This window comes from Sceloporus occidentalis, unplaced genomic scaffold (assembly GCF_023333645.1).
Source record: "Sceloporus occidentalis isolate IW3139 unplaced genomic scaffold, rSceOcc1.0.p SCAF_2, whole genome shotgun sequence".
Taxonomy (NCBI): Eukaryota; Metazoa; Chordata; class Lepidosauria; order Squamata; family Phrynosomatidae; genus Sceloporus; species Sceloporus occidentalis.
The window spans coordinates 261,703,323-261,717,715 of record NW_028316982.1 but is presented as its reverse complement, the minus strand read 5'-3'; the positions used below and the strand labels follow the sequence as shown (position 1 = coordinate 261,717,715).

The window sequence follows — 14,393 nt, the reverse complement described above, 5'->3', positions numbered from 1 at the left end:
CTATAGGGCATCATCAGGGCAGGACAGAATTATAGAGGCCAGAACTTTATCAGTGGATTCCTGCATTAGCAGTGGGTTGGACCAGGTGGTCCTGGAGTTCCCTTCCAACTCTCTGATTCTACTGATTGGCAACATCTATCCGAGACTCTTGGCTGGAGATATCTGCAGCTGTACCTGGGGACGCCTGTGAGTGAACCTGAGATCTTGAGCATGAAAAAAAAAAAAAAACCCCAAACATGTGCTCTGTTTTTTCATTTGTTCCTAGTTTGCCCCTGGGAACTTCCCTGGATGGGCCTTATTACCATATGTGCAAATCAGTCGTGTCTGCATGGACACAGCTCATTTGGGAAGTCATCTTGATTGATGTGCCTTGAACGTTGCACATCCCCCTTGGTTCAGGAAGACTGTTCTCACACTTACAATACTGCAATTCTCTCTGCCATGCAGCATAATTCAGGTCTTTCCCCCCCTAATTACTTCCAAATCTTCAACTGCCTGCCTGAAAGCTACATCATATGATCGCACAGCACATGATTTGCTGGACAACTTTTCCTTGCACAGATTCTAAGGTTTCTGAAATCAGGGTGCTCTTCCATTATATACTACCCAACTTTCTTTTTTTAAAAAAGACTTCATAAAACTGTTCTTCTCTAACATACGCACAGATCACTACCCTTCACTGCTGTTCTTCCATCAGAAATTATAAACAGTCATGTTTATTATAAATACCATAACCAAGCATGAATACTCATGACTGTTCAGCACTTTTTATACATGTTTCCATTTTACTTCTTTACATTGTGGTGTAGAAGCCAGCAATAGCCATAAAGGAAGAACCCAAAGATGTGAGAGAACCACATGTTGGTGTCTATTCTCCTTGCTACCATTTTCTTGGAGCAGCAACAGTGGAATGTTGAGGAATAACTATAAAGGTTTCTCAAACACAACTTGAGATTCTCAGTTATTTGAGAAGGAGGTCCACTCTCAATTGAATGGCTGCCATACTAACAGAGTGACATATTGTTCTGTTTTGGAATGAGGTATAGTTCCAAGCCTTCCTAGGAGATCATTCAGTACTAAATACAGCCAGCTCTCCATATCCATGGATTCTTTATCCATGGATTCAGCTATCCAAGGCTTAAAAATATTCCAAAACCATATAAATTCTAAAAAGCAAAGCTTGGTCTAGCCATTTTATATAAGGGACACCATTTCAATACACCAGTGTATATAATGGGACTTGAACACCCATGGATTTTGGAATCCATGGGGGCTTCTGGAAGCACACCCCAAGGGATACCAAGGGCCCACTGTACTGACATATGTTAAAAGTTTTATTGGTGGTAAATGATGCAGCTGATAGTCTACAGCACAGCATATTCCAGGTCTTTCATTGATGGAGTTCAGCATCTCCTTACAGCTAATGGTAGAACTGGGCCCCCAACCAATCAATTCTACACAGACTATTCCTGGCTGGTAATCATATTCCTCATCACTGGCTAAATGAGCACCCCGGACCTTCATGGGTGAGGCCTCTGGCAAATAGATTCCCAAGGGTTATATAGTACAGAAAATTAGGACATCCAGCAATGGATTCAAACTACAGGAAAAGAGATTCCATCTAAACATTAAAAACTTCCTGATTGTAAGAGCTGTTTCACAGTGGAATACACTGCCTCAGAGTATGATGGAGTCTCTTTCTTTGGAAACTTTTAAAAACAGGCTAGAAAACCATCTGTGGGAAGTGCTTGATTGTGTCTTCAGGCATGGCAGAGGGTTGAACTTCATGGCCCTTGGGGTCTCTTCCAACTCTTATGATTCTAATTGCCCAAGCAAGACACATCTTCCTTCATAACTACGAGAAATGTGCAAGCAGGCTAGTAACAGAAGGCAATTCAATCCTCTAGTTTGTTCTCAGCCTTCATATCTTTTTCAAGTTTCAAACTGCTAAGCAAATGAAGAAAAAAATCAAAGTCACCAGTACAAATTAACCTTATCTATGCCACTGGACAACTGTTAGCATTTACCCTTGAGACTAACATTAGTGCGTTACACATGCACCGAAAGTACGTGTTAGGGTTAGGAAGGGGCATATTAGGGTTACAAAGGGGCGTCTATTCTAGATGCCCCTCAACCCTAGTACGGACTGGGTCCATACAAAATGCCATCTTGACGTCGTGGATGCACGTCATGTGACTAGTGCCTCGCGGCGCCACTTCTGGAGTGCAAAAAGAAGCGCCATTTTCGGGCTTCTTTATGCCGCAACCAGGAACCGCGCAGTTTGGCCGCTGCGGTTCCTGGACACGGCAACCAGCAGCGCCAGAAGACCGCTGCTTTTAGGCAGTCTGCAATGCGCCATAGATACAAAAACCTATCCACCCAGTTGCATAGGCTCAATTCATTACACATGTGAATAAGACCAAGACTATTACATATTCTCCAATGGCAGTTAACACCAGATTCTAGAAGGGTAGCAACAACTACGTATGTAACCTAAGCTGTATCTACACTGCAGAATTATTGCAGTTTGACACAGTTTTAACTGCAATGGTGCAATGCTATGGAATTCTGGACTTGTAGTTTTGTGAGATACTCTCTGCCAGAGAGCTTTGGTGCCACAACAAACTACAAATCCCACGATTCCATAGGATAGAACCAAGAGAGTTAAAGCAAGCTCAAACTGCATTAATTCTGCCATGTGGCAGCAGCCTTGGAAGTTTGGGTACCATTGAATTTATAAAATACAAAGGTATTCATTGCATAAACGTTACTAATATTGGCTATGCCAACAGCTTGTGCAAGCATCGAAATCCTTTAATTCCAAAAGCATGTTAGGAATTTTATTCCTTTGCTATCATTTTATGTAATTCAAGAAAGAGAGAGAAAGAGAACAATAACAGTAGAGTTTAAAGTTTAAAGCTGTTGATTTCACTCATGTTTTGTCTAAGAAACTTCAGAACATTGTAGAAACAATTAATGAATGCTTATTGGTAAAGGGGAAAAACATTTATTTCTTTTTCTTTCCTAACTAATAAACAGCAGCTGGCATTGTTTCAAAAATGTGTTCTTGTGTGGGGATGAAGGCTATAAAGAAAGAATATAAAAATAAAGGCTCCAACCAGATACTGAAAAAGTTTAAATTGTCATCTAAAACTATTTTGAAGTTTTCCAAACGAAAATCACAGCTGCTCATTTTTATCTTTTAAATGCCTTACACACAGCCAATGTGGATTTCTAATGCAAATGAACTCAAAAGAGCATCAGAAGAGCCCTGGTGGATTGGTCCCAGGCTGGCATGGTGCCCTCAGGAGAGGATTTTGGAGGGGATGATGGCACATCACAGAATAAGGAAAAGCCCCCCCCCCCCCCCAGTTCAGCACGGTTGACTTTTCACATGTTGGAGCAAGTCAAGTTGTGAAACATATCACCCTGCAAGACCATCCAAAATGAGTGAAATTGTGCATGTTCCTATGGACAACAGCAAGAGTTGGGAACCTTACAGTATTCAGATATATGACTGCAAGGGCCTTCTATTCAATCTTCTTGTTTCACATATTAAGCCAGTCAGACATCTCTGAGTTATCCACAAGCAAAACCTGTTATCAGTGCACCTCTCTTATTCCTGTTCTCCTAGGGAGCTGTCAAGTCTGTTTCTAAGAATGCCCCTCTTTTCCATGTCCAAGTCCAACACACTACTTCTATGTGGCTCTTTTTTAAAAAATAGGAAAAAAATACAAATTATTGTATGTGTATGGATTATGTATTGTGTGCATTTAAAGCAGGAGTGGACAACTATGGGAAGCGAGGGTGCCACAGAACACTTGACAAAACATTAGACCCTAGGAGATCTTGAGGGAAGCCCAAACACTTTACAAAAATTTGTCCCCCAAATGTCCTGCAACATATTCTGGGGCCATGGGGGGTATTTTTGCTATGTTTCAGGTCCCCCTGGACCATTTTACACCCAGTAGGGATTTTTTTCTTTCTTTTCAAAATCAGAAATGACCAAAGTCAACTCTGGTTTACTTCCATTTAAAAAAAAACAAAAAACATTTTGGGAGCCTAAAACGGCCAAGGGGAAGGCTCCAAAACATGATGAAAATAAACCCACAACCCTAGAAGGCATTTGTTGGAAGGGGGCAGTTTTTATTTTTATACTCATGGGACACAAAAATGTTTTTGCTCACTCTTGATTTCGAGGATTAATGTATTAATAAATGTATGCTCTAATGGTCTAAAATGTATTATTTGTTGGTTGGGGGGGGGAGTTTGCACATTTTCTTAGTAATTATATGTTGTCAGACACATTCACGGGCCTCTTGCTTGTTTTATGCACACCCAAGTTCCTTTATACATGCAGTTATACTTTTGGGCCATTACTTAATGTTCATATTCAATCCACAGGTACATAATGTAGTTCTACAAGTGTTAAGTGTTGCATGTGCAGCTGTGCATTCTTGGGTGGTACATAATTACTTGTCAGAGCTGGGATCATAGGGAAAGCTTCACAATGGGAGCATTAGCAAGCACATTCATAGCGATGCCATCTGTTGCACAATGTTGGTATTCAGCAGTAAGATGGTGTAGCACAAACATCAGTTAACTATGTAAGTATAGATTTACACTAATGTATACTAAACATAATGTAAGATAGCCACATTGGGTTGACATAATGTAAGTCTGAGACAGCATGGTGTAGTGGTTTGAGTGTCGGAGTAGGACTACTGGCGTTGAATCCCTGCTCAACTATGGAAGCCGACTGGATCACCTTGGACAAATCACACTCTCTCTGCTTCAGAGGAAACCAGTGGCAGACCTCCTCTGAAGAAATCTTGCTAAGGATAGTGTTACCAAAAGTCAGAGTCATAGAATCAGAGTTGGGAGGGACTACATGTACATCTAATCCAACCTCGTGTCATACAGGAACATATAACTAAAGCACTCCTGACAGATGCCCGTTAGCTTGAAGGCACATAAAAATACTAATGAATTTAAATTTTTGCATATGATTGTGCTGCACAACACACATGGAAAGGCAGCACTGAGCCATGGAACCTATACTCCACTGTGTTTAACTTGTAATGTTCAGGCACATCTGTACGTACAATGTAATGTTCAGGCACATCTGTACGTACATGGCCAACTCCCCTGCCATAAACCTGAACTGAATGAAGATTTTCTGCATCAGACAAAAATGCCTCGCTAGTTGGCCATGTTTTTAATGTCAAATGTTTTGCTTCAGTTATGTACTGATGTAACAATATTCTATTTACAGTAAAAAATGTTGTGCCATTAAATGGTGTGTTGTTTTGCTGATTTTTAATAGCCTGTCTTTTAATGAGAGCAGATTGTTTGTTTTTTAAAATAATGTGCACACACATATATACTGTTCACACAAAGAAACATGCTATTTAACTAACACCAACACCCACAAAATAATCTGCTGTAGAGCTAAAACTGCTGTAGAGATGTTTTAATCTATACCCGATTTAATATCTGTAAACCACTTAGAGTTCCAGTATTGGGGAAAAGGAAGTCTATAAATAAATAAAAAGAGGCAGAGGAAAGGGTCATTAAAAATGTCCAATTACTTTCATAGGAGAATTTACACATGTGTATAAAGCCAGTGTGGTATAGTAGTTTGCATGTTGGACTAGGATTCTAGGAGACCAGAGTTTGACTCTCCACTCAGCTATACCCACATATTCTCATCTCTCTAACATCTAGCCAGTTTCATATGTTCAGTGAAAGCTCCTGCGATTTAAGGAAACAGGGCCATATTTGCTGTTCTTCTATCCCCCAGTGTTCACATGTTTATCTTGAGGTCTGAACAAAACTGATATGCCTACAACTGAACACGAAATGGAGGATCAAACCTTCATAACAGTAGACCACAAGCTGAACATGAGCCAACAGTGTGTTGTGGCAGCAAAATCAGCCAATGTGATTCTAGGTTGCATCAAGAGGAATATAGTGTCTAGAACAAGTGCCACTCTGTTCTGCTTTGGTCAGACATCACCTGGAATACTGTGTAGAGTTTGGTGCACCAAAAAGGATGATAACATGCTGGAACATATCCAGAAGAGGGCAGCCAAAATGGTGAAAGATTTGTGAAGAGCTGCTTAGGGAGGTGGGTATATTTATCCTGGAGAAGAGGAGGTTAAGAGGTAACATAATAGTTATGTTTAAAGATTTGAAAGAATGTCATATTAAGGATGGAGCAAGCTTGTTTTCTGTTGTTCCAGAGACTAGGACACGGAGCAATGGAGTCAAGCGACAAGAAAAGAGATTCTACCTAAACATTAGGAAGAGCTTCCTGATGGTAAGAGCTGTTCAGCAGTGGAATAGGCTGCCTTGGAGTGTGGTGGGATCTCCTTCTTTCAAGGTTTTTAAACAGAGACTAAATTATCATCAGTTGGGATTGGTTTGATTGTATATTCCTGCATGGCAGAGAGCTGAACTGGATGGCCCTTGGGGTCTCTTCCAACTCTTCCATTCTATAATGTTTCTGATCGTGCAAATTGCTTACACTTCAGAACACTTAAGATAAACAGTACAACCCCAACTTCTCCATTCTTTCTGTGCTCACTACCAGTACAACTCTCCCCATGTTTACTCAAAAGTAATTGTGATGAAATTCAATGGGACTTACTCCTTAGTATGTGAGCTTAGGGTTTCAACCTGAACTTTTGCAAAGGTTTATGATAGTATTGTTTGCAAAACCAACACCAAGCTTTTTTCAGACTTGTGTTCTTGTTGATAGTATTATTATTTCTCACCCACCTGTCCCTGTGGATCAAGGCAAGGAACAACAACAAATTAGACATGTAACAGCAGTTAAAAGAGCACCTACAATCAATAATTTTAAAACAATCAATACATGCTTTTAAATTCATAATTTAAAAATCACCTAGTCAGGCTGGCCAAAAGAGATAGGTCTTTAGTGCCATTTTGAATCCAGAAAGCATAGCCAGCTGAAAAATCTCCTCTGGCAAATCATTCCACAATCTTAGAGTGGCCCAAAAAAAAAAGTCCTCTGGGCAACAGTTGTCAGCCAAGTTTGGGCTGACTGAAGTAAATATCTGCCAAAGGACCTGAATGTATAAAGTGGATTATTCAGGAGAAAGTGATCCCATAGGTAACTGGAACCCAAACTATGTAGGGCTTTAAAGGTAACAACCAATATTTTGTACCTCGTCCAGAAACTATTTGGCAGCTAGTGGAATGATTTCAATATGATACAATATGATCACTCCTAGGTCTAATCTGCACTGCAGAAATAATGTAGTTCAACACCACTTTAACTGATATGGTTTAATACTATGGAATTCTGGGATCTGTAGTTTGTTGTGGCACCAGAGCTTGCTGATACAGAAGGCTAAATATCTCATCAAACTATAAATCCCATAATTTCATAGCAGAGCCATGGCAGTTAAAGTGGTGTCAAACTGCATTATTTCTGCAGTGCAAATTAGGCCTCAGATGTGCCAACTAATCTGGCTGCCATGTTTTGAGCAAACTAAATTTCTGAACTTAGTATAGAGGTAGTGCAATGTACAGCACATTGCAAAAGTTCAGCCTTGAGGTTACCAGTGCATGCACTACATCTTTAGATCCTCCAGCTCTAGAAAGGGGAGCATCTGGCTGGCATAACAGCTGAAGCTGATCGTAAGCATTCCTGGTTGTCCCATCTGTCTAGGCTCTCCTTTGGAGTAAGAGATCCAGAAGCACGCCCAAGCTACAAACACATTCTTTCAAGGGAGCGTAATCCCATCCTAGACTGGTTGTAAAAGGGGAAGGTTTCCCCTGTGACATGATTGTCTAGTTGTGTCTGACTGTAGAAGGCAGTGCTCATCTCCATTACTAAGCCCAGGGAGCCAGCATTGTCACAGAACTCTATTACCTTCCCACCAAAGTGGTACCTACAGTATCTACTTGCACTTTTACATGCTTTTGAACTGTTAGGGTAGCAGAAGCTGGGACTAGTGACTCCATCATGTGGCACTTGAATCTCAAACTGCTGACCTGCTAACCTTCTGGTCATCTGAGTCAGCATCTTAACTGTTGAACCACCAACATAGTTCCATACCCAGCTTAGGACACTTGACAGTAAGTACCTCCATCTTGTCTTGATTCAGCTTCAGATTGTTTTTCTTGCAAAGTACAATTCATTCATTTCATTTATTACAGCAAAAGCCAGCATACTTGCAAAGTATAGGCTTACTGTTTCTTGGATTCACACTTTTAAAAAAAAGATCACTTGAACATACTTAAAACATCCATAGTTCTTGTAAATAATAGCTGTTTCACCAGATTCCTTGGGCACACTTTCATAAGTTTACAGCTAAGTCAGTCAAAGAAAACATTTGCTAATATAGGTTGAATATCCCTTATCCAGAATTTCAAAATCCAAAATACTCCAAAATCCAAAACTTTTTTCATAGGCAGCTGAGATAGTGACACTTTTGGTTTTTTTTGTTTCCGTGTACACAAACTTTGTTTCATGCACAAAATTATTAAAATATTGTGTATGAAATTATCTTCAGACTATGTATATAAGGTGTTTACAAAACATAAATGGATTTCATGTTCAGACTTGGGTCCCATCTCCAAGATAACTCACTATGTATTTGCAAATATTCTAAAATCCAGGGAAAAATTTCCAAATTCCCAAACACTTCTGGGCCCAAGCATTTTTAATAAGGGAGAGTCATTCTGCTTAATCTCTCTAATAGTTATAATCTGTCTCTCCTCCAATGAACTCAAGACAATACGCATAGCTTTCTTCCCTATTGTACTTCCTGTCAGGTGGTTCAGGATGAGAAGAAATGTCCAGCCCAAGCTGAGTCACATATCTCAGGGAGGAATAATTCTTTTAAAATTTTTCTTTAGAAACATCACATCTTCCCAAATTTTCACTTTAACCACATGCAACTATATACATATAAATACATTTAGGCTGTGCATCTGATATGGTAATTTAAGGGTATAATTTTATTTTGCTAGTTGCTTATGCAGTCAGCCCTCCTTATCCATGGATTTTTTTATGCACGGATTCAAGCATCCACTGTTTGAAAATATTCTAAAAATATATACATTCCAAAAAGCAAACCTTGATTTTGCCATTTTATATAAGGGACACCATTTTATTATGCATTGTATTTGATGGGACTTGAGCATCCATGGATTTTGGTATCCACAGGGGTCCCTGGAACCAAACGCCAGCAGATACCAAGGGCCCACTGTATCACGACTATTCAGTTACAACAGCCAGCATGGCACAGTGGTTTGAGTCCTGAACTACAACTCTGCAGACCGGGGTTCGATTCCTGGCTCAGCCCACTGGGCGACCTTGAGCAAGTCACACTCTCTGAGTCTCAGGGGAAGGGAATGGCAAACCTCCTCTGAACAAATCTTGCCAAGAAAATCCCATGATAGGTTCGCCATATGATTTATGAGTAACATTTAGTACCAAACACATTACTAAGGATTCTGTATGGTGTGATATGGGAGGAGGTCAATGGGGGGTGGCACCATGAGTTACCACACCAAGTGACACCAACCCTATTGGCACCACTGGTGTGGGGCATCAAAAAAGGTTGGGAACCACTGCCTTAGAAGGTTGTCCTAAGTGGGGAATGACTTGAAGACACACAACAACAAACAACAATTGCCATTACATTCAGGGATATATATGGGAATTATGATTTATCAGTAACATCAGAACAACAACAACAACAACAACAACAACTAACAGTACTAAGGATTGTGTATGGTGTGGTAAGAGAAAAGTCAATGGGGGGGGTTGTTACACCATGAGTTCCCACACTGGATGATGCCAACCCTAGTGGACCAGGGTTTGTGAGCATGCATATGCGTACTATCCATTTCTTTAAAAATGTATTATTATACACATATCCAAATGCATCCGAGGGAGTAGACTTAAGTCTTTGGAAGCTCATGCTGCCAACTTCTTTCTTTCAGTTAGTCTCAAAGGTGCTACATTATTATTAATTATTATTATTATTATTATTATTATTAACCTTTATTTATGAAGCGCTGTAAATTTACACAGCGCTGTACATGCAATCTTTTTAGTTAGATGGTTCCCTGCCTTCGGGCTTACAATCTCTACATACAGTGGACCCTTGTTATATGCTGGGGTTTGGTTCCAAGATCCCCCGTGGATAACAAATCCATGGATGCTCAAATCCCATTAAATATAATGACATAGCAAATGGTGTCCCTTATAAAAAATGGAAAATCAAGGTTTGATATTTGAAATTTATACTTTTTTTTGAACATCTTCAAACTGTGGATGCTTGAATCCGTGTATAAGAAATCCGTACATAAGAAGGGCCGACTGTACTAATACACACACATACACACACGCACATTTATATACCACTTTCCTTTTAAAAAAAAATCCCTGCATTGATATACACACCTAAAAAGATATCTATCACTTTCTATTATTTAAACACTGTTAACACTGGTGTGAGGTATAGAAAAGGTTGGGAATGACTGCCTTAAAGGGTCGCCCTAAGTGGGGGAAAACTTGATAAATAATAAAATAAAATAATTAATAAAAATAAAGTTTAAAAAAAGGATTCTGTTATGGTCTGGTATAGGAAAGAGGTCAGTGGGGCAGGGTGACACAGGGTGATGCCAACCCTAGTATATCAGTGTTTGTGTGCATATATGTGCCTACTATCCATTTCTTTTTAAAGTGTATTAATACATACATAAACACAGACACATTTATGTATATTATGTCTGGGGGAAAAGTACACACCTAAAAGGATATCTACAACTTCCTGCAGTGTTAACACTTGTGTGGGGCAGAGAAAAGGTGGGCAAACAACAGCAAAGGTTGGCACACAAGAGAAGAAGTTGGGAAGCACTGCCTTAGAGGGTGGCAATGAGTTGGAAAAGGCTTGAAGGCACACAGCAATGTCAACTGGGTTCCAAAGTGACATAATAATAATAATAATAATAATAATAATAATAATAATAATGGGGTCACCATGAGTGGGAAAAGACTTGAAGGCACACAGCAATGCCAACTGGGATCCAAAGTGACAAATAATAATAATAATTTCTTACCTGCCTCTCCCCATGGATTGAGGTGGGGAACAACAATTAGCAGACAAGCAACATCAGTCCAAAACACATCAGTTAGGACACACATGAGTTTGAAAGGGGGAAAAAATCAAGATTTACACACATTGTTAATTCAAAGATATAGCTGTGTAAGCCTGTGTAGATCAGAATGTAGAGAGATCTTGTAGCCCCTTTGAGATTCACTGAAAAGAAGCTTTCATAGACTTCAGTCTACTTTCTCAGATCAAATGCATCTGAGAAAGTAAACTTTAATCTAGGAAAGCTCCTCCTGCCAACTTCTTTCTTTCAGTTAGTCTCTAAGGGGCTGCAAGAGCTCTTCACATTATTATTATTTTTATTATTATTATTATTATTATTATTATTATTATTATTATAATATCCAAATGCACCTAAGTAGACTGAAGCCTAGGAAAGTTCCTGCTGCCAACTTCTTTCTTTCAGTAGTGAGTCTGAAAGGTGCTACAAGAGCTCTCTAGATACATAGCATCGTCATCACTATCACCCTCCTCCTCCTCCTCCTCCTGCTGCTGCTGCTGCTGCTGCTCTTACTGACCGGCGATGTCCCAGAGCTGTAGGCGGACGAGGGTGTCGGGGTCCCAGGGGAGGACCTTGAGGGCGAAGTCCACTCCGATGGTGGCCCTGTAGTGCGGGGAGAAGTTCTGGTGGACGTAGCGCTTGATGATGCTGGTCTTGCCCACCCCCAGGTCCCCGATCACCAGCAGCTTGTAGAGGCGCTCCCTCTGGCCCGAGGGCGAAGAAGGCATCGGCATCCTCCCGGCCTCGCTGCCTCTCTGCCGGGCTGCTGCCTTCGCCTTCGCCTTCTCCCTCTCTCCCTCCGCCGAGAAGAAGAAGGAGGGAAGGAGGTCAGACCAGGAGGAGGAGGAGGGCCCACAGGAGGCGAAAAGAGGAGGAGGAGAAAAAGAGGAAGGAGGAGAAGAAGAGAGGGAAGAAGAAAAGAAAGAAGAAGAAGAAGAGGAGGAGGAAAAATAAAAAGAAAAAGAGGAGGAGAAAGAGGAGGAATAAGCGAAGGAAGAAGAAGAGGAGGAGGAGGAACAGGAAGAAAAAGAAGAGGAGGAGGAGGAAGAAAGAAAGAAAGAAAGAAGGAGAAAGAAGAAGCGAAGGAAGAAGAAAACGGAGGAGGAGGAAGAACAGGAAGAAGAAGAAGAGGGGGAGGAGAAAAGAAAATGATGAAGAAAAGCAGGAGGAGGAGGAGGAAGAGAAGGGGAAGAAAGAGAAAAGAAAAAGAGGAGAAGAAGGAGGAAGAAGCAAAGGAAGAAGTAGAGGAGGAGGAGGAGGAAGAAAAAAGAAAAGAAAAAGAGAAGGAAGAGGAGGAAGGGGAGAAGGAGAAGGAGAAGAGGAAGAACAGGAAGAAGAAGAGGAAGAGGAGGAAGAGGAGGAAGCTATATAGATAGATATTCCAAAAAACAAACTTTGATTTTGCCATTTTTTTTAAAAAATAAGGGACACCATTATAGTTTTTTGTGGGGGTTTTGGGGCTCTGTGGCCATGTTCTCAAAGATGTTTCACCAGCATCTATGATTGGCATCTTTAGAGACACCATTATGCATTGCCATTGAATTTAGTGGGACTTGAGCATCCACAGATTTTGGGATCCACGGGGGTCCTCCATGTACAACCAGCCCTCCATATCCATGGATTCTGCATCCACAGATTCAAACATCCACAGCTTGAAAATAGCCCCCCTCCCAAAAAAAATTCCCAAAAGCAAACCTTGATTTTGACAGTTGATATAAGAGACACAGTTTTACCAGGCCATAGTAAATAATGGGAATTCAGATCCATGGATTTTGAGGGATTCCTGGAAACAAACCCCATCAGATACCAAGGACCCATCATATACATACATAGGTATTACAAAATCCCAAACACTTGCAAAATCCAAAACCATTCTGGTCTCAAGCATTTCAGATAAGGGAGACTCAACCTGTAGTTCCTAGAATCATTTCTAGGGATAGCTGTGTTGGTCATGTTGCAAAAGTATAATAACATCCCAAATCCACAAAACAGAGATCCCTTTAATTGGCCAACCAAAATGCACAAAATACATGATACAAGCTTTCAAAGAAACACACGAAGAACAACACATGGACACCGCATTAATAAAAGGCAAGCCTGTGGCTAACACCATCATTTTATCATCCCTCCCCACTTGTATGATTCTTAACACCTTTGCTTGATGTGTAATTGAAACAAAGTTTGTGTAGACTGAAACAACCAAAAGGAAAAGTGTCACCATCTCAACCATCCATGAATAAAAGTGTTAGTCTTTGTTGTGATAATAGAGAGTCAATCTGTATTGTTATTAAAAGGATGGTGCAGGGGTTCCAAAACTGTATATAAGGAGTGGGCTCAAGACCGACAAGTCTTTTGTTACTAATTTTGTATACCGTAAAAGCTGTTCAACAGAGAACCATACTCACTTGAAGTTTTTCATGGCCTTCTTCTTCTCCCTTGGAGAGTGGTGGAGTCTCCTTCTTTGGAAGTCTTTAAGCAGAAGCTGGATGGCCATCTGTTGAGAATGCTTTGACTATATATTCCAGCATGCCCAGGGGTTGGACTGGATGAGCCTTGAGGTCTCTTCCAATGCTATGATTCTATAATTCCAACATTCATGGATGGGGCATAAATATTTGGTGCCTTCAATGTTTTGCTTGATTTGTTGGCACTGCAGAAACAGCCACTGTGTATCTCTTATTGTACAAGATGACAAGAAGGAGACACTTTAACAGATATACAATCAGTTGCATATTGCCAATATTCAGCAAAGGGTGATGTACTGCAATCATTCTCTGCGTGGATTCAAACTGCAGGACAAAAGATTCCACCTAAACATTAGGAGGATCTTCTTGACAGTAAGAGCTGTTTGACAGGGGAACATACTCCCTTGGAGTGTGGTGAGGTCTCCTTCTTTTGAGGTCTCTAAACACAGGCTGGATGGCCATCTGTTTGGAGTGCTTTGATAGTGTCTTCCTGCATGGCAGGGAGTTGGACTGGATGACCTTTGTGGTTTCTTCATGATTCTAGATTCATGCTACACAAGCAGAATGTAAGATCTTGGCCATCATCTCAAACATTCTGGGATTAAAATGCAATGTAGGCTGGAATACTCTTAGGTCATGATGAGAGTGTAAAAATAGTAGTTCATTTCTCTGAAGATGCCAGCCACAGATGCAAAACATCAGGAATAAACTCTTCTAGAACATGGCCACATAGCCCGAAAAACCCACAAAAAACTATGGATGCCAGCC

The 14,393-nt window shown here is 40.6% G+C and overlaps 1 protein-coding gene across 2 annotated transcripts in view; it reads right to left on the bottom strand.

The window, feature by feature from the left end:
• LOC149320073 (ras-related protein Rab-38-like) overlaps positions 1-11,947 on the bottom strand; it is a 39,842-nt gene extending 27,895 nt beyond the window's left edge. For both annotated transcript variants that reach the window (XM_089512871.1, XM_089512872.1), the window contains exon 1: positions 11,678-11,947. In XM_089512871.1, the coding sequence (XP_089368997.1) occupies positions 11,678-11,894 (217 nt within the window). In that variant the 5' untranslated portion in view covers positions 11,895-11,947. The remainder of the gene's footprint in view (positions 1-11,677) is intronic.
• Positions 11,948-14,393: the final 2,446 nt, after the last annotated feature.